Below are 24255 nucleotides of genomic sequence, written 5' to 3' on the forward strand. Positions count from 1 at the left end.
AAAAAAAAAAAAACAATACAAAAGATCAATAAAACCAAGAGCTGGTTCTTCGAAAGGATAAACAAGATTGATGAACCTCTAGCCAGGCTCACCAAGAAGCAAAGAGAGAGGACCCAAATAAACAAAATCAGAAATGAAAGAGGAGAAATAACAACAGACCCCACTGAAATACAAAGGATTACTAAAAAATACTATGAACAACTCTATTCTAATAAACTAGACAACCTGGAGGAAATGGACACATTTCTAGAAAAATACAACCTTCCAAAACATACTCAGGAAGATACTAAAAATCTTAATAGGCTGATAACTATGGAAGAAATTGAAGCAGTCATCAAAAAGCTTCCGGAAAACAAAAGGCAAGGGCCAGATGGCTTCACAGGGGAGTTTTACCAAACATTCAAGAAAGAACTAAAACCTATCCTCCTCAGACTATTCCAGAAAATTCAAGAGGAGGGAACACTTCCAAGGTCCTTCTATGAAGCCAGCATCACCCTAATACCAAAACCAGATAAAGACAACACAATGAAAGAGAATTACAGGCCAATATCCCTCATGAACATAGATGCCAAAATCCTCAACAAAATTCTAGCAAATCAGATCCAGCACTACATCAGAAAGATCATACACCATGACCAAGTAGGATTTATCCCAGGAATGCAAGGATGGTACAATATCCGCAAGTCAATAAACGTGATACATCACATAAACAAATTGAGAGATAAAAATCACAGTCATATCAATTGATGCAGAAAAAGCATTTGACAAAATCCAACACCCTTTCTTGGTAAAAACTCTCAACAAGGTGGGAATAGAAGGATCATACCTCAACATAATAAAAGCCATATATGACAAACCCACAGCTAACATCATACTCAATGGGAAAAATCTAAAACCATTTCCTCTAAGAACAGGAACAAGACAGGGATGCCCACTCTCACCACTCCTGTTCAACATAATACTGGAAGTACTAGCCATTGCAATCAGACAAGAAGAAGAAATAAAAGGCATCCAAATTGGAAAAGAAGAAGTAAAACTGTTCTTATTTGCAGATGACATGATACTGTACATAGAAAACCCTAAAGACTCTATCAAAAAATTATTAGACTTAATAAATGAATTTGGCAATGTAGCAGGATACAAAATTAATGCCAAGAAATCTATGGCATTTCTATACACCAATAATGAACTTACAGAAAGAGAGACTAAAAAAGCAATCCCATATACCATCGCACCAAAAAAATTAAGATACCTGGGGATAAACTTAACTAAGGAGGTAAAAGACCTATGCACAGAAAACTACATGACACTGAAAAAAGAGATAGAGGAAGACGTAAACAGATGGAAGAACATACCATGTTCATGGATTGGGAGAATCAACATTGTTAAAATGTCTATACTACCCAAAGCAATCTATAGATTCAATGCACTCCCCATTAAAATACCAATGGCATGTTTCACAGACCTAGAAAGAACTCTCCAAAAATTCATCTGGAATAAAAAAAAAAAGACCCCGAATAGCAACAGCAATCCTGAGAAAGAAGAACAAAGTAGGTGGGTTCTGAATACCAGATTTCAAGCTGTATTACAAAGCCACTGTTCTCAAAACTGCCTGGTACTGGCATAAGAACAGACATATAGATCAATGGAATAGAATAGAGAACCCAGAAATCGACCCAAATCACTACGCTCAATTAATATTTGACAAACGAGGCATGAACATACAATGGAGTCAAGACAGTCTCTTCAATAAATGGTGTTGGGAAAATTGGACAGATACATGCAAAAAATGAAACTAGACCACCAACTTACACCATACACAAAAATAAACTCAAAATGGATCAATGACTTAAACATACGATGGGAAACCATAAAAATACTAGAGGAATTCATAGGCAGAAAAATCTCTGACATATGCCAAAGCAATTTCTTCACTGATACTGCTTCTAGGGCAATGGAAACTAAAGAGAAAATAAACAAATGGGACTACATCAAAATAAAAAGCTTTTGCCCAGCAAAGGAGACCATCAATAAAACAACAAGAAAGCCCACTGATTGGGAGAACATATTTGCCAATGATATCAATGATAAGGGTTTAATCTCCAACATTTACAGGGAACTCATGCAGCTTAACAAAAAGAAAATAAACAACCCAATCAAAAAATGGGCAACTGATCTAAATAGACACTTTTCGAAAGAAGACAGAAGGAAGGCCAAGAGACATATGAAAACATGCTCAGAGTCACTAATTATCTGAGAGATGCAAATCAAAACAACAATGCGGTATCATCTCACACCTGTCAGAATGGCTATCATCAACAACAAACGACAAGTGCTGGTGAGGATTTGGAGAAAAAAGAACCCTCGTGCACTGCTGGTGGGAATGCAGACTGGTACAGCCACTGTGGAGAACAGTATGGAGTTTCCTCAAAAAACTAAAAATGGAACTCCCATTTGACCCAGTGATCCCACTTCTAGGAATATATCCCAAGAAACTAGAAACACCAATCAGAAAGGATATATACACCCCTATGTTCATAGCAGCACAATTCACCATAGCTAAGATTTGGAAACAGCCTAAGTGCCCATCAGCAGATGAGTGGATTCAAAAACTGTGGTACATCTACACAATGCAATACTATGCTGAGGTAAAAAAGAAGTTGTTCTTATCATTTGCAACAACATGGATGGAGATGGAGAGCATTATGCTAAGTGAAATAAGCCAGGCAGAGAAAGATAAATATCACATGATCTCACTCATTTGTGGAATATAATGAACAACATAAACTGATGAACAAAAATAGATCCAGAGACAGAGAAACATCAATCAGAACATCAAACCTCAGGGAAGGTAGGGGACGGTGGGGGTAAGGGAAAGAGATCAACCAAAGGCCTTATATGCATGCATATAAGCCTAATCAATGGACACAGACAACAGGGGTGTGGGGGCATGAATGGGAGGTGGGGGGTAATGGGGAATAAGGACACATATGTAATACCTTAATCAATAAAGAAATGTTTTAAAAAAGTGGTTTTGAAGGAAAATGTTTTAAAAAGCAAAATCAAGAAAAAGGGAGATATATGTACTACTATGTGTAATACTTTAAACGATAAAAATAAATAAATAAATAAATAAAAAGCAAAAATAAAATAAAATAAAGAAAAAGGAAATCACAAGTTATTTCTCCATTAATTTGAGTTAAACATTCAAATGAACTTTTTCATCCTAAGATCATATCACTCAGATATAGGTCTAGAATATTTATTTTTGAAGAGCTTAAGTATTATTGTTTTAACTCATGTTTTCTCTGCCTGAATGTTCCTCTCTTCTCCCCTCATTATACTTTCCTAAATCTCCCCATTGAATAAACTATCCCAGACTTCTTTGCTTCTATCTGGAGATGTTTACATCCTGTGAACCACCCAGGACGGCAAGTACATGGTAGCTCCTCTTAAAAATTTTATAAAATAGACATCGAATGAGTAGAATTGAAATCTGCAGAGTTTTGACCATTGCTTTACCAGGAGCCTCTCCGCCAACACTGAGTCCTGGGCTAAATTAATATTCATCAGAGAGGCACTGGCTCTGCCCCTGGAGGCAAGAGGTCATAATTCTCACCTCCTAGCCATTGCTAAATAACCACAGGCTATGATGAATTATTTACTTCCCCTGACTTTGGTTACCTTCACGGTTTATAGTGGGGCTAATAATGCCTTACTTGCCTAGAATCACAAAGCTCATCTGAATAATTTTAGAAGGTCTTTTCTAGCTTCAAACTATGGCAGATCTTTGACTAAATCAGACCTTTCTTAGTCCCATACAAACAACACAGTTTGAAAAAAACACAGAACTTCATATCAAAGTGTTGTAAAAAAGATATGTGATAATGGACTGACAATAATCACCTGATTTAAGTGAATTAAAAATGTTGCATTGCTAATCTTTAATTATTAGTCCAGTTAATACTCCTATCTACTTATGAAGATCTGCTAATGCTCTGTTTCTTACCTTTTGACTTCCTGTCATGGTATGACCGGCCTCGATGATGAGGGGTGTCCAAATATAGATTCTCAAGATCTTCTTGCCAGGATTCAGGACTGAAGTGCTTGAGCAGATCTTCCACCGTATCAAATTGTGCAACTGTTTTATCCAGAGCATCCGCAGTGAGAGTGGTGTCAGTTACTGATGGAGAGTGATAGGATACCCCCTAAGAGTGACATACAGCTCAGTGTACTCAGAAAAAGCCCATTGCTGTGAAATACAATAGTCATACAGCTACATGGAAGGAAGATAAATAAGACTGGGATTATAAGACATCATGTGTGTAAATATCATGCTACAGTACTATTTCTAAACAAGTACAAATAATTGGTAAATGATAACCATTCACTTTTTTGCAAATCCAAACCAGGCAGATTATAAAACTTCCACATCATCTGAATTTTAATCATTAAAAAAGATATGGGCTAGGTGGAAATATTAAAATTAAGTCATCCAATTTCTTGGTTCAATGCCCCACATCCATATCCATATCAACAACTAATGGTGAGCAATTAAATTTTGAACTCCTTCCATGCAAGTTTTGCATATCTTTCCCATTCTCCCAGGGTTAGCCTCTGTGTCCCCTCTTTACAGATCACCTAGCATTGCTGGTGTCGTGTGAGCAGAGTTTGAATCTACTCTGGAGACATCTTGATAAAATTTGGCACTTTAATCGGCTTATTTACTGTCAATAAGGATAATTAGCCAGGAAACTGGCTCTCTTGACTTCAGAGTGAAAGATTCACGTGGGAAGCAAATGTATTTTTTTAAGTGCTGCAGCTTGCTAGTAATCCTAGGTGCCATTAAAATATTGTCAGGAATACTTTTTTAAATGGTAATGCACATCATTGAGAGTCTGGAAGGGATTATGTACTTTTCCCTGAAACATATCTCCACATAAGTTTCCAAGCACTTACTTCACTAACCCTTCACTAATCTAGAGGTAAATGAGCCATGATTCAAACATCTCTGTAGAAATTCATGACCCATTAACAAGGAAATCGAGAGCGTGTGGTCTCAAATGGTTTCTAAATGTCTTTAAAGAAACTGCCAAACAAATAAGATCCCCCCCAAGGGCAAATATCTTCTATCACTACAAGAAAATGGAAATTAATGAAAACTTGTGTTCCTGAAACTTAACTGCGGTATCCTATTGAGAATTAATATGCACCATAGAGTCAGAGACAGTAAAGCCCACATTTATATTCTCACTCTCAGGTAATGTTTTCTCTTTTTAACCAACCAAGGGCCAAAGGTCTGTAAGCGATTCAATGATCACTTGCTCTGACAGGAACAGTTGCTCTTTAGCAAAACTAAGTGTATAAAAGCATTAACCTACCACTGATGCGTGCGAGCAGTTTTCAAATATGCCCTGTAGTGTAGGAGAAAGTGAGTGTGTGTTCTTCGGTGGGAAACATGAGATAGATGGGTGAAAGTGTCAGGCTAGCTCCTTACACTAGGTGTGTGTGTGTGTGTGTGTGTGTGTGTGTGTGTGTGAGTGTATGTGTGTGTGTGTGTGTATGTCTAAGCTGAACTCTGACTGACGTACCTCATTTTTGCCTTTCATATTCCTCTTGGCATCAATACTAGAGGTAGATAATACTTTGATTCAGTCCCAAAAATTCCAAATTCTCATTCAAATTGTATTGTCTGGAGAATCTACTGTCTACCTGGCTCATAGTCACCGGATGATTTACAATTAGTGTTGTATCACAAAAATATGGATCTAAATCCAGAAAACCAAAATAAGCTGGCCGGTGTTAGGTGCATGGGCAGCATATAAAAGCTTTGAAATTAAAATGCTTCCTGGGCTTTTAAAATAAAAGCAGGGATATCCATCAAGTCATTTCCACCCAAACAAAAGCTTCTTACAATGGCTCTGGGGAACTCCTGCAAGGTGCTCCTGGGGTTGCTCTTGACCAGGAGAAGAGCAACTCCTGGGAAGTGGAATGTACGCAGATAACTCATCAAGAAAAAGCTGAGGCGGGGTGGTCTCAGTCTCAGGAGGAGAACGGAATAAATAATTTCTTTTAATGTTAGTCTGAAAAGCAAACCCAACCCATAGATAAAATGTGACACCACCCTTATGTGTAAGGTTTAGTGCCTTTTTCAAGTGTTGACTCAGGACAATGGACAGAAACATGGATGATGGTAAAGACAGTGTTTATGAATGACTACCAGACCTAAGAAACCCATGAGAACATTTTTGGTTGTTAGGTAATTATTTAAAACCTATTTTTGAGAGAAATAACTATTTGGGTGTGCCTCCTTCAATTGCACATTTTGATCTCATTCAGCTTTTGTTATATGTTTACAAAAACAAATTCTAAACCTAACTGAATTACCTTAAAATGATAATTTGTAAAAAAAAAAAAAAAGTGATCTGAGAATTGTTAATCAGTTTTGTTAACCACTTTCAGCAAAAACAAAGTATGGTTTGTACAGAAGTTACTCATAGGTTCAGAGACCCTGCTTGTAGTGCAGAGGTTCTTAAAAACCAGAATGCTGGTGGAAGAAGACACATCTATTTGGTCTTCCCAGAGGACTAATCAGAACCTGGATTTGGGCCCAATCTGAAAACTTTGTGGTCGATGTGGACTCAGGGCTGAGGTTCCACAGATATTCCAAATGGACGGCATGATCTCTCTCGTTTAGAGGACTGGGGTTATCCTGAGTTAGTATTGGGTCCTTTAAGCTTGCAACTTCTGCACTTCGGGCAGGACTGGGTAGACAGCCCTGAGTTATCATGCGTAGGAAGCTTGAGAAGCTGGAAGATGTCTTGACAGAATAGCATGCTAGGTCTTGGGTTATAAAGCCACCTCTGGAATCTACTTTGAACTGTCAGTCTCAGGCTGCTAACTGTCCAAGCCTCCTGCCTAGCCCCCAGCTCTACAGTTTTATCTGCCTTATTTTCATCCTCACCTGCCTGACAATGATTGCGTACTTAGCTGGGTCCCAAGTAGGCATTTTGGACTGTCAAAGCCACACAAATAAAACACTCTAACATCACTCTCAGAGACCTCACTGATCTCCGGCTCCGTTATTCTAGTCCAGCAGCCATGCCAGGCGAATCAAATCCTCACAGAATCCAGAACTGAGGAAATCCTGCCATCTGAGGCAATTTTGAAAAATCCCCCAAAGAGCAAAAGATAGCATATCACTTTGGGGGGTGGGGGATCAACTCCATTGACTCAGCCACACCCACCCACTTTAAAACCAGGGACTAGCTTTCTCCATGCTCCTGACCTTTCAGTGAGCAGCTGCATTTGTTAGCTTGTATTTTATTGCTACATCAGTGCTACCCATAGACTTGGTGAAAACAAGGTCTGTTCTTTCTGTGCAAAGTAGATAAGAAGACAGAATAACGAGAAATGACTAAATTTGGAGAAAAAAATAGGGGCATGAGCCATTTTACAGTTTCAGTATGATGTTTTATTTCCAAGTCAAATAGAACACATGCCTAGTTTGCACTTAAGTTATCTCACTGTAAACATTGGAATTTTTTCACGTCTGAAAAGAGCCTTGACAATACAAATGTTAAGAGCTTCCCCAGAATATTAAAAAAAAAAAAAAAAAAAAAAACTATTTCAAAATTCCCCACTTGAGCATGGGCCGTGGACCAGTTTGATATGTTTGATGTATCTGCACAGTCCTTTGGTTGGAATGTTCTGCTTTGAAACTGATAAATACTTAAGCCATAGTCTATTCTGTGTTCCCATAATGAGTACTGGCATTTCCTGAAAACTGTCTCAGAGAGGGGAAAGGGGCATCTGGCAGCGCCACTGTAACCTACATGAAAGAGAAGAACACACCATGCTTGAGATCTGGCTTGTGGTCAAGTCATAGGCCCGTAATACCGCTGACGTAGCTCTGGGTTGACCTTAGCTACTCCATCAGTTGTTTTTTTTTTTTGTTTTTTTTTCCCCACTGGCAACAGAAAAATCAATTACTTACTGAGATAGAGCTTGTGACTGACTCCCAGTTGGTCTCTGAGGCTGCTGCGGGTTGGAAATCTTCCTAGAAGGCAAAGAAACATCCGTGTGAGTCAATCATTCCTCCGTTCAATTCATTACATGCACCGTTTCAACATCTCAGCCATCTGAATCTTCTCCCAACTCAGTGACAACAGGAATAGGGGCTGCATCCCCACTGAACAGGTCACCAATTTTCTTGAGCACCTCTCCTCAAGGCATGAACAACTGCATTCACATTTACCTATAGGCACTGGTGAAATGGAAAATGTGCTGACAGGAGTTAAGATTTTAGCTCAGTCATCTACTGTCTGTGACCCCAGGTAGTCTACTTAACCTCTCCAATCCAATCCTTCTCTTCCTCACCTGTAAAAGGCTGGTATGTGGTCCTTAAATCACAGGGTTGTTTTGAGAATTGACTCCATTGATTATTATGTAGTTATAACTAATACTTAATAAAGCACTCACAGATCAACACTAATTATTATCAGTACTAGAGGCCAGGTGCACGAAATTCGTGCATGGTGGGGGGGGGGGTGTCCCTCAGCCCAGCCTGCACCCTCTCCAATCTGGGACACCTTGAGGGATGTCCGACTGCCCGTTTAGACCAGATCCTAGGATCTGGTCTAAACGGGCAGTCGGACATCCCTCTCACAATCCAGGACTGGCTCACCTGCCTGCCTTCCTGATTGCCTCTAAATGCTTCTGCCTGCCAGCCTGATCACCCCCTAACCACTCCCCTGCCAGCCTGATTGATGCCTAACGGCTCCCCTGCCAGCCTGTTTGCCCCTAACTGCCTTCCCCTGCAGGCCTGGTCACCCCTAAATGCCCTCCCCTGCAGGCCTGGGTCCCCCCCAACTGCCCTTCCCTGCAGGCCTGGTAGCCCCCAACTTCCCTCCTCTGCCAGCCTGGTCCCCCCAAACTGCCCTCCCCTGCAGGCTTGATCACCCCCAACTGCCCTCCCTTGCAGGCCTGGTCCCTCCCAACTTCCCTCCCCTGCTGGCCATCTAATGTCCACATGGGGGCAGCCATCTTTGACCACATGGGGGCAGCCATCTTGTGTGTTGGAGTGATGGTCAATTTGCATATTATTCTTTTATTAGATAGGATAGAGGCCTGGTGCACGGATGGGGGTGGGGGCCAGCTGGTTTACCCTGAAGGGTGTCCCGGATCAGGGTGGGGGTTCCCTTGAGGGTGAGGGGCCTGTGGTGGTTTTCAGGCCAGCCACGGCCCCCGGTGACCCAAGTGGAGGCCCTGGGATCTGGGATTTATTTATCTTCTATAATTGAAACTTTGTAGCCTTGAGTGGAGACCTGGGCCTGCCAGGATGTGTGGAAAGCTTGGCTTCCTCCATTGCCGGGGAAACCCAAGCCTCCTGCTCGCTCTGTGGCCACAGCCATCTTGGTTGGGTTAATTTGCATACTCGCTCCTGATTGGCTGGTGGGCGTGGCTTGTGGGTGTGGTGGTTAATTTGCATATTACTCTTTTATTAGATAGAATTAATATTTGTTTGGTTCTATCATATTCAATCTTACTAATAAGCTAGTACAGGGGTGGGCAAACTTTTTGACTCGAGGGCCACAATGGGTTCTTTTTTTTTTTTTTTTTTTAAATATATTTTATTGATATTTCACAGAGAGGAAGGGAGAGGGATAGAGAGCTAGAAACATCGATGAGAGAGAAACATCGATCAGCTGCCTCCTGCACACCTCCCACTGGGGATGTGCCCGCAACCAAGGTACATGCCCTTGACCGGAATCGAACCCGGGACCTTTCAGTCCGCAGGCCGATGCTCTATCCACTGAGCCAAACCAGTTTCGGCCACAATGGGTTCTTAAACTGGACCAGAGGGCCGGAACAAAAGCATGGATGGAGTGTTTGTGTGAACTAATATAAATTCAAAGTAAAGGAGCGGAGGGGAGAGTAAGAGAACCAGATAGAACAGCCGGATCCGGCCCGTGGGCCGTAGTTTGCCCATGGCTGAGCTAGTCTATAATATCAGTGATCTTTTCAAAGATAAATTAACTGTTTCTATCAATTCCTGATTCTATCAAGAAATTCCAGGAAGAATAGAGAGGGAAGAAAATAACTGTGGGAGTGACAAAGTAGTAAACACTCAAGGAAAGAAGGTAAAGGGCAGACTTGAGAAAATTATTTATCTCAAGAAGCCATAAAGGATATGTGATAGCAATGGACCTAAGAGAAAGAAACTTATCTTCTAAGGCAAACTTCTCTCTACATTGTCTGTGACTTTCATTTTAATTACTCTAGCACCAGCAAGTTAAAAAAACAACAAAAAACACACAATGGGAAGGAAAGCTGGTTCTAACATTTTTACATGTAACACATGATTTCTTGATCCTGCCAACATAAGTCACCTTGGTTCATTTTCTCCAGCCTGACCAGGGAGTAGAAGGTATTTTAAGATATTCCTGTGAACAATTCAGCCACTCAAATATGTCAATTTATTTGCCCAAATATACTTACTGAATGAGAGCTAAGTATCAGGATTAAATTTCATTACCATTTTGTGGAGCTGAAGTACATTTGTTAATTGCTCATGATGAGACTAGTTTATGTATAAATGTCTGTGATGAAGAAAATTTTAGTTTACCAAGAGGGCACTGAGTCAAATGTGGGGTAGAAGGAATGCACATCTATTGAAAACTGGCTAGCAGTCATTATTCTAATCTCAATTGCATGGAAGATGAGAAAGAAAGAGAAAATGTGGTCTCTGTGCACGTGAAAAGAATACCGATTCCCACAGTAGAAGAATGTGTGCAAACAAATGAAGTTCAGAATTTATTAGTCTTTTTAAGCAAGTGAGCATGTGAATCTGGGTAAGAGAGCTAATGACTTCTCCATGTCTTGAAGAGCCTGTTGGTATGAAGACATATGCTGGATAAGACAGACATGAGCAATCCTCAGATAATAGAATTTTCATTTTCATTCATTGACTCAATATTTGTTAGTCACCTACTATGTGATGCATTCTAAGCTAGGGTAGAATCACAAAGAAGCAAGGACTTAAAAATGCAAACACATAAATTAACAGGTGGAAAAAAAAATAAACAGGTGAAATAAGGGTCCCCTGAAACCAGACTAATCAGAATAACAATGGGAAATAATAGAAAATTCCACCTAGAAAGAAAGTAAGCTGAGAAGGTGACTTTTGAGCTGGGTTTTGAGCTCAGATAAGTAGATAAGTAGATGGCTACTTGCAAGAAAGGTACGGTACAAAACTCAGTAAAAAAGAGAGCAATATGTAGACAATATGAAGAAAATATACATAAAAAGAAGCAAGTTACTGAGGAAAGTTAATGAGTCATGTCGGACACAGTATATTTGAGGTGCCTATGCAATATCCAGGTAGAGATGTTTAGGAAGCCATTTGCTATATGAGAATGGACCTCATGATAGGCTTACACTTGAAATGTAGATTTAGTAATTATAATCACAATAATGGCAACTAAAGCATGTGTAAAAATCAGAGAGGGACAGTCTTTAAAATCTTGCAACTGGAAAGAATTTTGGAATTCTCTAGTCCAGTCTCTTCATTTTAATGATTAGAAAATGAATTCTCAGAGAGCTAAATGGTGTGCTCTGTATAATGTAGCTATCTCTTGTGGGGCTAGGACCATCAGAGCTCATTTCTGAGTACACAACTGTGTGATCACGTTTCACATCATGACAGCTGGCTTGGATGAAGCAGTGTCTAAAGGAGGAGTTAACAGAAAAGGCAGAAAGGCCAAAACCGGTTTGGCTCAGTGGATAGAGCGTCAGCCTGCAGACTGAAAGGTCCCAGGTTCGATTCCGGTCAAGGGCATGTAACTTGGTTGCGGGCACATCCCCAGTAGGAGGTGAGCAAGAGGCAACTGATCGATGTTTCTCTCTCATCGATGTTTCTGACTATCTATCCCTCTTCCTTCCTCTCTGTAAAAAAATCAATAAAATATATTTAAAAAAAAAAAAAGAAAAGGCGGAAAGACATAAAGCAGAGTACTGGTAGGAGGTTCTACGATGATATCCTTCAAACTATTCTTAGTTATTTAGATTTTATGTGTTTATTTACTAAATTCTGTGACTTCAGTTTACTTCATTTTCTTGCATAGACACATGAAAAAAAGTATACTCTGCCAAACATTTTAAATATAAAGGGCCTTTCCTGCACATGTGCTTGATAAATGTTACACAAAGAGTTTTCAGCTTTGTCACTGTCTTGACTATAGGATTCCAGTCAGAAACTTTAATAGGAAAAAATGATAGAGAATTTCATTAAGATATCTTCTCTTGGCAACAGGAATAGTAAACATTTGGAAGAAACCAAGAAGTTTATGTTATTTTAAAATGTCATTATTTATAGTGACATTTAAAATGAACTTAGAAAAGCGAACACTATCTCTTTTAAGAATAAAACATCGAACCTCCAAATTTGAGCCCTGTTGTCATAGGAAGGGACATAACAACTTTACCTTCTGAATCTATTCTTAATATGATCATTTCTCATCTCTTCCACAACAACCTTCCAAGTCCAACATACCAGCAATTCTCCCAATTGCCTGCTAACTTTCTCCATGTTTCTACTCTTTCCCTAGATTCTACATTCTACATGACAGCTAGAATTATCTTTCCCTCCCCCTGCTTTACTGAGAAATAATTGACACATAACATTGTCATTAATTGACACATAACATTGTAATTAATCATTAGCAGTACATACATATATCAAATTATCATTGATATATGTATGTACTGCTAATGATTAATTACCAAAGAAGTTAATACATACATCACTTCACATAACTACAATTGTGTGTGTGTGTGTGTGGTGAGAACGTTTAAGATCTACTCTCTTAGCAACTTTCAAGTAAATAATACAGTATTGTTAACTATAGTCACCACACTGTACCTTAGATTCCCAGAATATATCCATCTTATAACTCTTTGTTTATATCCTTTAACCAACATCTCCCAATTTCCTCTATTCCCTAGCTCCTGGCAACCATGAGTTTGGCTTTTTATTTATTTTTTTTAGAGTCCACATTTCCACATGTAAGTGCCTGACTTACTTCACTTAGCATAATGCCCTCAAGGTCCAACCAATGTCCATGCCACTTCAAATGGCAGGATTTCCTTCTTTCACATGGCTGAGTGATATTCCATTGTGTATATTATATGGTATGTAATATATGTCACATTTTCTTTATTCATTCATATAAACATGGGGGTGCATATACCTCTTAGGAGTAATGATTTTATTTCTTTTGGATATATATCCAGGAGAGGGATCGCTGATCATTTGGTAGTTCTATTTTTACTTTTTGGAGGACCTCTATGCTCTAGTTTCTCTGATTTCTCATGGACATTCAGGGATGACATTCAACTTCTACCCCTCACTGCAGGCAAGCATAGTCAGAGTCCGTTCTGATAGGTTAGTGCATATGTCACACTGTTTGTTACATCTACATATATAATAGAGGAATATACAAATTATCTGGGATGGATCACATCATGACAGTTCACAGGGTGGGCAGGGTTGCAGGGCTGCAGGGTGGGACTCTGGGTCTAGTGCAATTTCGTCCCACCCAGGCAGACTCTGCCATGGCCCCACAGCCAAATCCTTACGTCAACCTGGGGTTTATTAAACTTTTCTGGAGCTGCTTCCCACACCCCTACCCCCTGCCCCAGGACCTCGCTGCCTGCAGCAGGACACCCCAGCAGCCTCCTGACAGACGGGCAGCTGGGGAGAGCCCAATGGGGTGGGGGCTGCAGGGAGCCATGGAGGGGCGGGGCGGCTGGAGCCAAGTTCCTGGGGGTCTGAGGAGAGCGCCTGACAGGAGTCCGGACTGCATTGAAGGAAGAGGAAGCGGCCATGGAGAGCTCTTCCAATCCCCATGCATGGACACTCTACCCCAGCCCCTGCACCCCCGGGGGGGCAGGGAGGCTGACTGGATGGGGAGAAGACCCAGCCTCTGGGGTAGCTGCCGCCAGTACCTCCGACTCCCGATCTCTTCCTCCACCACCCCGCCACCCCCGCCAGGGGTGCCCACAACAATAGCATGCCGGATATGACCCATCAGCGCCCCCAAGGCACCCGGAGCCTGCGGCCCACCGCTGCCAGGCCCCCTCCGCTGAGGCCGGGCATGCCTCTCCTCCCTACAACTCCAGACCCAGGTGGAGGCAGGCCTGAGTGGTCCCCAGGGTCAGACCCACCTTCCTTCCCAGCAGTGCCTTCTCCGCAGCAGAAGCGCACTGAACCTCACTGGGGGCACAGCTAAACCCACCCTCCTAGCCTGCCTGGCCCCACCCTGGCCCGGCCCCCTCCCCGCTCCAGGAGATTGGAGCCTCACCCTGAGCAAGGTATAGCTGCAAAACGGCCACTTACAGCCGAAACCGGTTTGGCTCAATGGATAGAGTGTCGGCCTGCGGACTGAAAGGTCCTGGGTTCGATTCCGGTCAAGGGCATGTACCTTGGCTGCGGGCACATCCTCAGTGGGAGGTGTGCAGGAGGCAGCTGATCAATGTTTCTAGCTTTCTATCCCTCTCCCTTCCTTTCTGTGAAATATCAATAAAATATATTTAAAACAAAACAAAAAAAAAAAACGGCCACGTACAATTTAAAGAATGGTGCCAAGCGGGGAGGTTTGACAGTTATTCCCCTTTTGGCCTTGCTGCCCCCCCTAACGCCCCCTTAGTGCCCCCCTCCTCCCCCCCCCCCCCCCCCCCCGCCAGCACCTCCAGGGACTACCACCGCTACAGGGCTGCTGGCCAGAGCTCGCCCCTCCAAGGCCTGCGGAACCTTCTGCAAAGCTTCCATAGCTACAGTCCCAGGAAACAATCCTACAGTCCCAGGAAACAATCGTGCCCTCCTCCCCTAATCAGCATCTGTTATCTACAAGGGTACCCATGAGCTTAAAAATAACAATCCCTTCCCGTTTAGACATCACTTACTTGATGAAACATTTCTAGGTTTATTAACTCAGAACCTCCTCATGACAACCCCGTGAGGTAGGCAGAGAAGAGATTACAATTCCCATCACATATGTGTATGTATTCAGAAATGAAGCTCAGCGATGAAAAGTGTCAAGCCCAGTGGTTCCCAAGGTGCAGCACATGCCCCACAGGGGGGCAATTTGATTTTAAGTGGGGGCAATTTGAGAATGAGTTAACAGTGAATTTTTTGCATTTCTTATGGTTCTAGGGGGTCTCATCTACAGTGTATCCTATATAATAAAAGGCTAATATGCAAATGAGTGAATGGTGTAATGACCGGTCACTATGATGTGCATTGACCAATAGGGGGCAGACACTCAACACAGGAGCTGCCCCCTGATGGTCAGTGTGCTCCCACAGGGGGAGTGCCGCTCATCCAGAAGCCGGGCTCATGGCTGGCGAGCACAGCGGGGATGGCGGGAGCCTCTCCCTCCTCCGTGGCAGTGCTAAGGATGTCTGACTGACGGCTTAGACTCACTAAGCTGTCAGTCGGACATCCCCCCAGGGCTCCCGGACTGTGAGAGGGCTCAGGCCAAGCTGAGGGACCCACCCCAAGTGCACAAATTTTGTGCACCGGGCCTCTAGTATTTTTCTATCATCCTGGGTAGACAGCTTGGTTTTACAAGCAGTACACAAATGGAATACAAACTTTTTTGTGTGTGGATGCTCTTAGTAGAAGAGTGCCCTTAGCATTACTTAGCAGAATGAACAGTGAATAATAATTTAAAATGTATTAAAAACAATCAACTTAAAAATACATTTCTGTCCTTTGTTACAGTAAATTCAGATAAATTATTTAAAAGCCATGTCCCATTCTTCTGTGGAGAGATAGCTATTTCTAAGAGATAACTAGTTCCAAGAAGTTGGTACAAAGTCAGCCCTTGATGTCCTTATCTCTCTCTGTTTGTTTTTTTTTTTTTTTTTTTTGTATTTTTTTATGCAGTTGGCTTAAAAAGAACACACAAAATTATATATAAGTTATAGTGGTATGTCCAATAATTTAATGTGGAAAGGCTTGTGAATCACTCATACTGTTTGGGGTTGTAAAAAGAGGCTCTTGAAAAGCCAGTGAAACATATGCACTTAGTAACCCAAGGCAGGGAGTGCTGACATTATGGTGGACATAATTTCAGTTGTGACTATGTATTCTTTTTTTTTTCTTTATTGATTAAGGTATTACATATGTGTCCTTATCGCCCCATGCCCCCCACCCTTGCTCATGGATTGTAATTGTAGTACCTTCCATCCTAAAAGGAAGATGCTGATGCACTGGTGACTTTGTTCCCACAGTCCATGCAGGGAATATCTGCACTTCGGTGCTGACACTGTCTAGGGTCTAATGCTCTTCCTTGAGAGATGAGCAAACTGAAGTTCAAAGAGCCACATGGAATGCCGAGCATTCCCAAATTAATTATTACTGGAGTCAGGACTAAAACCCAATAAACTATTAATCAAATGCTCTTTCCAACCCACCAATTAGTGATATTGATATATATCATTCTATAATGTAATCAAAGTGTGGAAGATATATTTCTAAGCATAAATGCAAAAGTCAAAAACATAAAAATTGATACACCTCATATGTGCAAAATGTTGTACAAATCCCAAAATAACAAAAACAAATCGAAAGCATAATGACACTAGCAAACTCACTTGTAACATATCTAACAGTTAGCATTCTTAAAATAAAATGAACTTATAAATCAAAAGTTCATATAGAGTATGATCCACATCATACAATTTTGCTAGAAAAATGTACAGATATCTGATTGAAACAGGACTAAAAACATTCACACAGCCCAATTGGCATGGCTTAGTGGTTGAGTGTCCATCTATGAACCAGGAGGTCACGCTTTAATTCCAGTCAGGGCACATGTCCAGGTTGCAGGCTCAATCACCAGTATGGGGCATGCAGGAGGCAGTGCAGGAGGCAGCCCAGATCAGTGATTCTTTCTCATCATTGATATTTCTACCTCTCTCTCCCTCTCCTTTCCTCAATAAAAATATATTTTAAAAAAACATTCACACAAATATTGACATTGTTGGCAATGAATTATTATTTTTCTTTTCTTTTTTTCTATTGTGAAAATTAATAAAGGCAACCTCAACCAGGGAGCTATCATGCCCTACCACTCATTCCTGGTTGCCCGGAACAGGAAGAGAAGTTCTGTGCAACTCCAACAGGAAGATATTTTCTATTCTACAATACTAACTCAGGAGAATGAATGAAGATTTTTTCTTCCCATGGCAACAGCCCAGCCAATAACACACTGGGACAGTCTGTCTAATGAAAAGCCATTACAATTCAAACTCCCAGTTACCTCCTCTGGACTCTTTCTTCATAACAGCTTTTCCCAAATCCCACTTTTTGCTATAAAAGAAGGTTCCTCTCATTTGTTCTTTGGACTTGCATATGGCTTTTGCCATACCTTGCATGTCCCAACTTGTAATTGTCTGCTGTTCCTGAGTAAACCCATTTTTGCTGAGAAAAAACAAACAAACTATGTTTTATTTTTAAGGTCAACATTATATATACATGTTCTACAGTTTCCTTAACAAACATTTAGTTTTAATAAGAAATGGTAAACTTCAAAAATAACAATGAAAAAGAAAAAAAAAAGGATTGAAATGTGTGTGACATTTACCCCTAAAACTTTTTATGTTATATCATTATATCGAATGGTGTTCCCATGTATTCTCTGGTGGAAAATAAAAGCCTTCTTGTGGAAATGCTTTTCACCAATTACTGAATATAAAATTATCTAAAGATAAGATATAAAGGATTCTAGAATGATCATATCCACCTGAAACATGAGTAATGCAACACAGTTTACTCACAGGCTGAAAGCAAATATAGTGAGGGATAAAATAACACTACAGAAAGAAATAGCCAGATAACCCTCTTTGCCATTAGTCCCCTTGAACTCATCCCAGAGTGAAGTGGTATATTAAAAGCTAATAAATTAATAATACTCTGATTCCTCCACTAAGGGTAGCTTGCACACATTTAATCATTGAGTTCCTGCAATGGATGGGCAAACAAAAGCCTTTCCTGTCATTTGAAAGTGGAGCTGGGGACACTTGTCTTTTGAGTCTTTAGAGACAGTTGTTAGGAACATTAGGGATTATTAGTTGTACCACCTGTTCCCAGATCTCACAGATAATGGCTGTTCAGTTTTATCCTAGGTGATTATGCTGCATATGAGTAGATGAGCCATAAACTGTTCATTGCTCACAGGGCTGTATTCCACATCTCTTAAAACTTAGGCAGTTACTTGAGTTTTTAAAAAGCTTTCAACCAAAACTATCTAACTTACTAAGGATGACTTATTTGGGGAAAACTTTAAAAGACATTTGTCAGAGTATTTTACCTAATTTTGAAAAAAAAAATTCTGTTTGCTGTTTTATATTTATTTATCAGAAAATAAAATAAAGAAATTTTATCCTAATTGTATCTGTCCTTCTTGACTGAGTAATGCTTTTTGAAATGCATAAAAACATAGAGGGATTTCTCAAAGTTCATAAAACAATAACAAGCTACTATCAATATTTATTCTTTCAGTCAGTTCTTCAGGTGTGCATGTCACTCTGTTGTGTTCATGTCTCACTGAGGGAAACTCAAATAATGCTAAACTAGAGGCCTGTGCCCTGAGATCACTCTATGGGGGAAATCCTTTAGAGCAGTGGTTCTCAACCTTTCTAATGCCATGACCCTTCAATACAGTTCCTCATGTTGTGGTGACCCCCAACCATTACATTATTTTCGTTGCTACTTCATAATGGTATTTTTTCTACTGTTATGAATCGTAATGTAAATATCTGTGTTTTCCGATGGTCTTAGGCTCTACAGCAGCGGTTCTCAACCTGTGGGTCATGACCCACAGGTTGAGAGACGCTAGCAGGGTCGCCTAAGACCATCGGAAAACACAGATATTTACATTACGATTCATAACAGTAGAAAAATACAATTATGAAGTAGCAACGAAAATAATTTTATGGTTGGGGGTCACCACAACATGAGGAACTGTATTGAAGGGTCATGGCATTAAAAAGGTTGAGAACCACTGCTTTAGAGCGAAAACATTTGATACTTCAGTACATGAATTTCTGGAATGCTGTCCAAGAAATGTACATAAAATAATAATATGCTTAGTCCTAATGTTTATAGGAACAGAATAAAGCAGAAATTGAAAACCCTTAGGGTCAATCAAACTCTGTGATCCAACCAAACCTTTACAAGTATATTTCATTACAGTAGGTCCTCGGGTTACATCAGAGACCCAATCCCGTGGCGCCACGAAATGCGATTTTCGCCCAAAGTCGGAACCCACCTACATAAGCACCTGCGTCACTCACATGGAGCACATACACAGCAGTAATGAAGTGAAACAGTAAAACAAATTTAAAAGAAAGATAACAATTCCTGACCTTTACTTGTGGTAAATAAATAATAAAAAACATAAAGTACATATGCACGTATGTCAAAATGATGGAACTTTTTTTTTTTTAATAAATAAATGGGAGATGGCGACGTAACCACGAAACGATGTACGTCGAATCCGACGTAACCCGGGAACTGCCTGTACATGCTCATCATCAAATCAGCTCTTTTTCATGTAATATAGAAAAGACCTTGCCTGGAGACCAGCTTTTATTGGCAACAACATTTAATACAAGGATATCAAGAATTCAAGAATCAATAATTAATAAGAAAGAGCATCTTTCCAAGTAAGAGAATTTGTCTGTGAAATTTAATAACAGATACTCTTAGAGCTATAAGAAGCCCTGTACATGAGTCATCTATTATTGGAAATATAATTTTAATAAAATATAAACCACATCTTTATAACAAATATCCTCGTAGATAAGACATGCCTTCCGATTTCCACCGGTTGAAGAGTTAGTCTTACAATGTTTTCATTTATCATTATGGACAATAAAGTACATTTTTTTAATTGAGAACTTCTAGGATTCATCACCTAATAATCCATGTAATTGTGATGCTAATGTCAAAATATTTTTCAAAAGTTCATTTTATTTCTTATATTATTGGACAAGGAGCTTAATACTTGTGAGTTTCAGATTTCTTCAGATAGAAAGAACTTAGTCTGGGAGGGTGTTCCCAATAGGATAAGCAAAGATTAGAGCAAATATCAGTCTAATGGGAAAAGAAGGAAGTCCCTTCAGGGAGCAGAGAAGAGCTTATCAACTAGGAGGATGTCATATAAGCCATACCTGAAAGCTAGAGAAGAATAAAGGTGTGTGTGCAGATAGAGAGAGGGGGTTTATTCAAGTTGGAAAAGGATGAGCAACATGCAATTATTGTTTGTGTACTAAGACTTGAGGAAAACATGAGAGGAGAGATGGATGGTCAAGAAGGTTGATTAAAACCCGTGTTTACCAAACAAGGAGATGCACAGAAAACTGCACATTGCGAAGTGTAACTTTCCTAATAGCTTTCATTGTGTTTGATGCAGACCAAATGGTATATGAATATTTAATTTGCATCTCCAAAATTACTGCCAGCAGTCTCTCTATGATGTGTCGTTGAAGAGATTAAGTGCAGATTTAAAACCGGTGAACAGCTTGTGTAAACACAATAACGTTTAGTATTAAGAAAATGCCATGATTATTTTGTAGTGAAAGTCGCCTTTTATGGAGCATAGATAATGTGCCAGGCTCTATTTGAAACCCTTTTGGTACATTATCTCATTCATCATTTCTGCAGCTTTAAGATATGGTAGAGCAGAGAGTCGGGATCCTTAAGCAACTTGCCCATGGAAGCAAGCCTGGTTGTAAGCGGCTCCACACATATCTATCTGAACTTAAGGCTGACTCTCTATGGTTTTTCATCTCTGCTGCACTCCTCTTCCTTTTATTTATAAAGATTCCTTTTATAAGATAAACAAACATCCTTGATTTGTGCTAAGTATAGGTTTCATATATTCCTTAAATGCATTTCAAAAGAACATTTGGTTCGGTTCACCAGTAGCCTGCAAATTATTGAAGATTGTACTTTTGATATTGCTAAACTAATCTTAAAAACTGTTTACACTCCCAAGCTAAAATGGATAGCTGAGGAAAGTATTTTGTTACCTTAGGAAAATTGCAAGTTTAAAATAAAAAGAAGAAATATTGAGTTGAATTATTCATGTTTTCATCCCTTGAATTTAGCACAATGCTTGGTACATAGTGAGCTCTCTCTCTGTGTTTTGTTTTGTTTTGTTTTGTTGCTGAAGAAGGAAACACTGTTTTGTACTCTAAATTCAACAAACCATTTCATTTTCATTGGATAACTCTGTACAGAAATTCACACTCCTAAGCACTTCTAAGTTTCTCTGTACTTGAATGGCATCATATAATTAGATTATCTTCATCTTAGCCAAAAGCTAGCATATTATTAAAACAAATACTAGAGAAAATGGAAATTATAAACACTATGAAGATTAGGACCAGCTCACCCAAATCCCTTAGCTAAAATAATTTCCTCTGTGAATACAAATGATTCCATTGCTAATTTCCTACATCTGACATTAGGGAGAAAATACCATTTGAAGTCCAATAGACAAAGCAATAGTCACACTACCAGGGAAAAAAAGCACTCATGAAACGTTATTCAGCAAGTTATAGGTTATGAAGTAAAGGGGAACATCTTATAAAAAGAAGCGGGGGCAAGTCAGTTATAAATCATTCAAAAGCTGTTCATTCATTTTAAATATGAATATTGCCTACGGACATGACTTTGTGTTGTTGGTAACACAATCCCCCTGTATACATTCATCCTTATCCTTACACTCAACCAGTGTGCATTCATCAGAGCTGCCACCCATCATAACTATAATTTGGCTCTATAGGCTACAATGGATGTAAAATATTTAATAACTGTGTTAACATTGTAGAACTATGTAAATGAAGTCACCGTTAATTCAAAGGACAGCCTTATTCTTCATCTGACTGTAGGGGGATTTCCAGACTCATTTGTGTGGTTAAACCAGAGGGTTGGTTAATGTAAAGTTTGAAACAGAAGTGCAGTCCTCACACCCCTACAAATCCCTCTGACAGAAGGTGAGATTAGCACATTCTTGACTTTGCAGTTCCTCTTTCCACTTCCCACTCAAATAGCGACTAATCAAAGTAGTTTTTGGGTTTCAAATCTCAGAAGCAGGCTTGTTGTCTGGGCCCATTAGCTGAGCTTGTTGGAGCTAATTGCCAAACACACAGGTCCTGGGTTTCATTCTGATAAGAGTTGGTAAAGCTTTGCACAGAGAAAAACTCAATACTGTGGCCAGACTGTGGTTAAAGCCAAGGAAGATCTCTTGGGAACAGATGTGCAACTCAGTCCATGTAACTGCATCATCATTCCTGACTAAACAACTTAGTCTTCTCCTACTGGCTGTGAAAATCATTTCTAAAAAAGGATAAATGGTGTGTAAATGACAGATCCTGCAATTTGAATCTTATTGTTCCTGTCTATGAGCTTCTATAAATCCTTTTTACTTTTGATTATCATCTAATAGCAGCAGCATTTTTTACTTTTGCCTGTTATTATATTAGCAATATTCATCAGCAGTTACAGTGAATGGAAACAATAGGTTTTGCACAGCAGATTTTAAATAGTAGATTGGCTCCCTTTTGTTTCCTGCTATACATTTATTGAAGTATCACATGCTGTGTACTTAGCAAATGCAAATTCAGGCCATATCCATCTAAGCTAAATATAATTACAAAGTAATGTATGCTGCCAATAAATAAATAAATAAATAAATAAATAAATAAATAGGGTGATACATTCCAAAGTCAAAGAGAAAATACTCTAGAGACTGGATATTACTTTTCCTCTACCGGATTGGAAAAGTCAGAGCTGATGATGCTTTTGGCCTTGGCACAAAGTTTAACTGAGATATTCCCTGCATATGGATTTTTTAAGACATACAGTACTTCATATCTTATATTTATATTTTATACCTATTTCTTTAACTCAGCAGCACAGTTTTGGAGATGGGGAGGAGATTAAAGATCACAGAGTTCTATTCACTCTATGACTAAGATTTTTAAATGAGCAAAATATGGACCTCACTGTGCTGGGCACTGGGTAATACATAGATGCATAACTTGCACAATTGCCCTTGAGGAATTTGTCACCTAGATTCATTCTAATTCCCCACCTGTGGCATTCCTTTCATTTCAGCAACATTTATTTTCTTAATGTGTTACCATTACGGTATTTGCTCATTTATGTTTGTACTTGTTTCTGAGTCTGTGTCATTAGAATGTCAGCCCCTGGAGGGTAGTATGTTTCCACTGCTCAAACCACAGCACCTACAACAGTGTCTGTTAACTAACATGCACTCAATAAGTGCTGGCTAAATGAAAAAATAAATTGTCATGAGATTGCTGTGATGAGCAAATGAGATGATTTGTGTAAAGCCCTAGCTTTGCCTTGTACATATTTGTGTGTTAATAAACATCTGTGATATGAATAAATTAATAAGACCTATAGAAATAAATGCTCTAGGGCTATAAGTAAAGTCCTGTGTGTCTACAGAGAAATGAATGATTTAAGTTCATCTAGGAGGTCTGGGGAAAGGCTCTGGAAGAAGCAGTATTGAAGTTGACCCTTGAATGATAATTAGAGTTTTGATAGCCAAGGGAGTAACGTGGAAAGAAGAGCAGGCACAAAGGCAGAGTAGCAAGATCCTGAACCTATGTGTGTGCCTTGTGCTATGTGCCCAAAGTACTAGGCAGGAAATGAGTCTGAAGAGAAAGAAGCAGGGCAAATCAGAGGGTTTTCCATGCAGATGTAGCATATTTTTAAGTAGGGTATCTAATCACCCTTCAACAGGTACTTATGAACTTCCACCATTGCTGACTACACAGGTCAAGGTGCTAAAGATACAGAAATGAGCAGAACATCAAGGTCACTGCTTTCAGTGAGCTCTCATCCTGACCATCCTTTGCCTACAGACAAGAAACCAAGTCCCCAAAAGGCTAAGTATCAACATCATTGGCAGGTCTGGTGCCTGGAGCCTAGATCTCTAGATATACTGTACCCCATTGCACTAACTCGCTCTTCTTTCCACATGTTACCCCCTTGGCTATCAAAACTCTAATTATCATTCAAGGGTCAACTTCAATACTGCTTCTTCCGGGGCCTTTCCCCAGACCTCCTAGATGAACTTAAATCATTCCTTTCTCTGTAGACACACAGGACTTTTCTTATAGCCCTAATAGGGCATTTATTTCTATAGG

General features: G+C 39.9%; 1 protein-coding gene across 2 annotated transcripts in view; it reads right to left on the minus strand.

Annotated features, from left to right (window-relative positions):
• Positions 1-24255, minus strand: part of PDGFD (platelet derived growth factor D) — a 279623-nt gene that overhangs the window by 33779 nt on the left and 221589 nt on the right. For both annotated transcript variants that reach the window (XM_080641016.1, XM_080641015.1), the window contains exons 4-5: positions 7997-8059; positions 4010-4208 (exon numbers count right to left, since the gene is read on the minus strand). In XM_080641016.1, the coding sequence (XP_080497142.1) occupies positions 4010-4208; positions 7997-8059 (262 nt within the window). The remainder of the gene's footprint in view (positions 1-4009; positions 4209-7996; positions 8060-24255) is intronic.

The sequence above is a fragment of the Plecotus auritus genome (genome assembly GCF_963455305.1).
Source record: "Plecotus auritus genome assembly, chromosome: 9".
Taxonomy (NCBI): Eukaryota; Metazoa; Chordata; class Mammalia; order Chiroptera; family Vespertilionidae; genus Plecotus; species Plecotus auritus.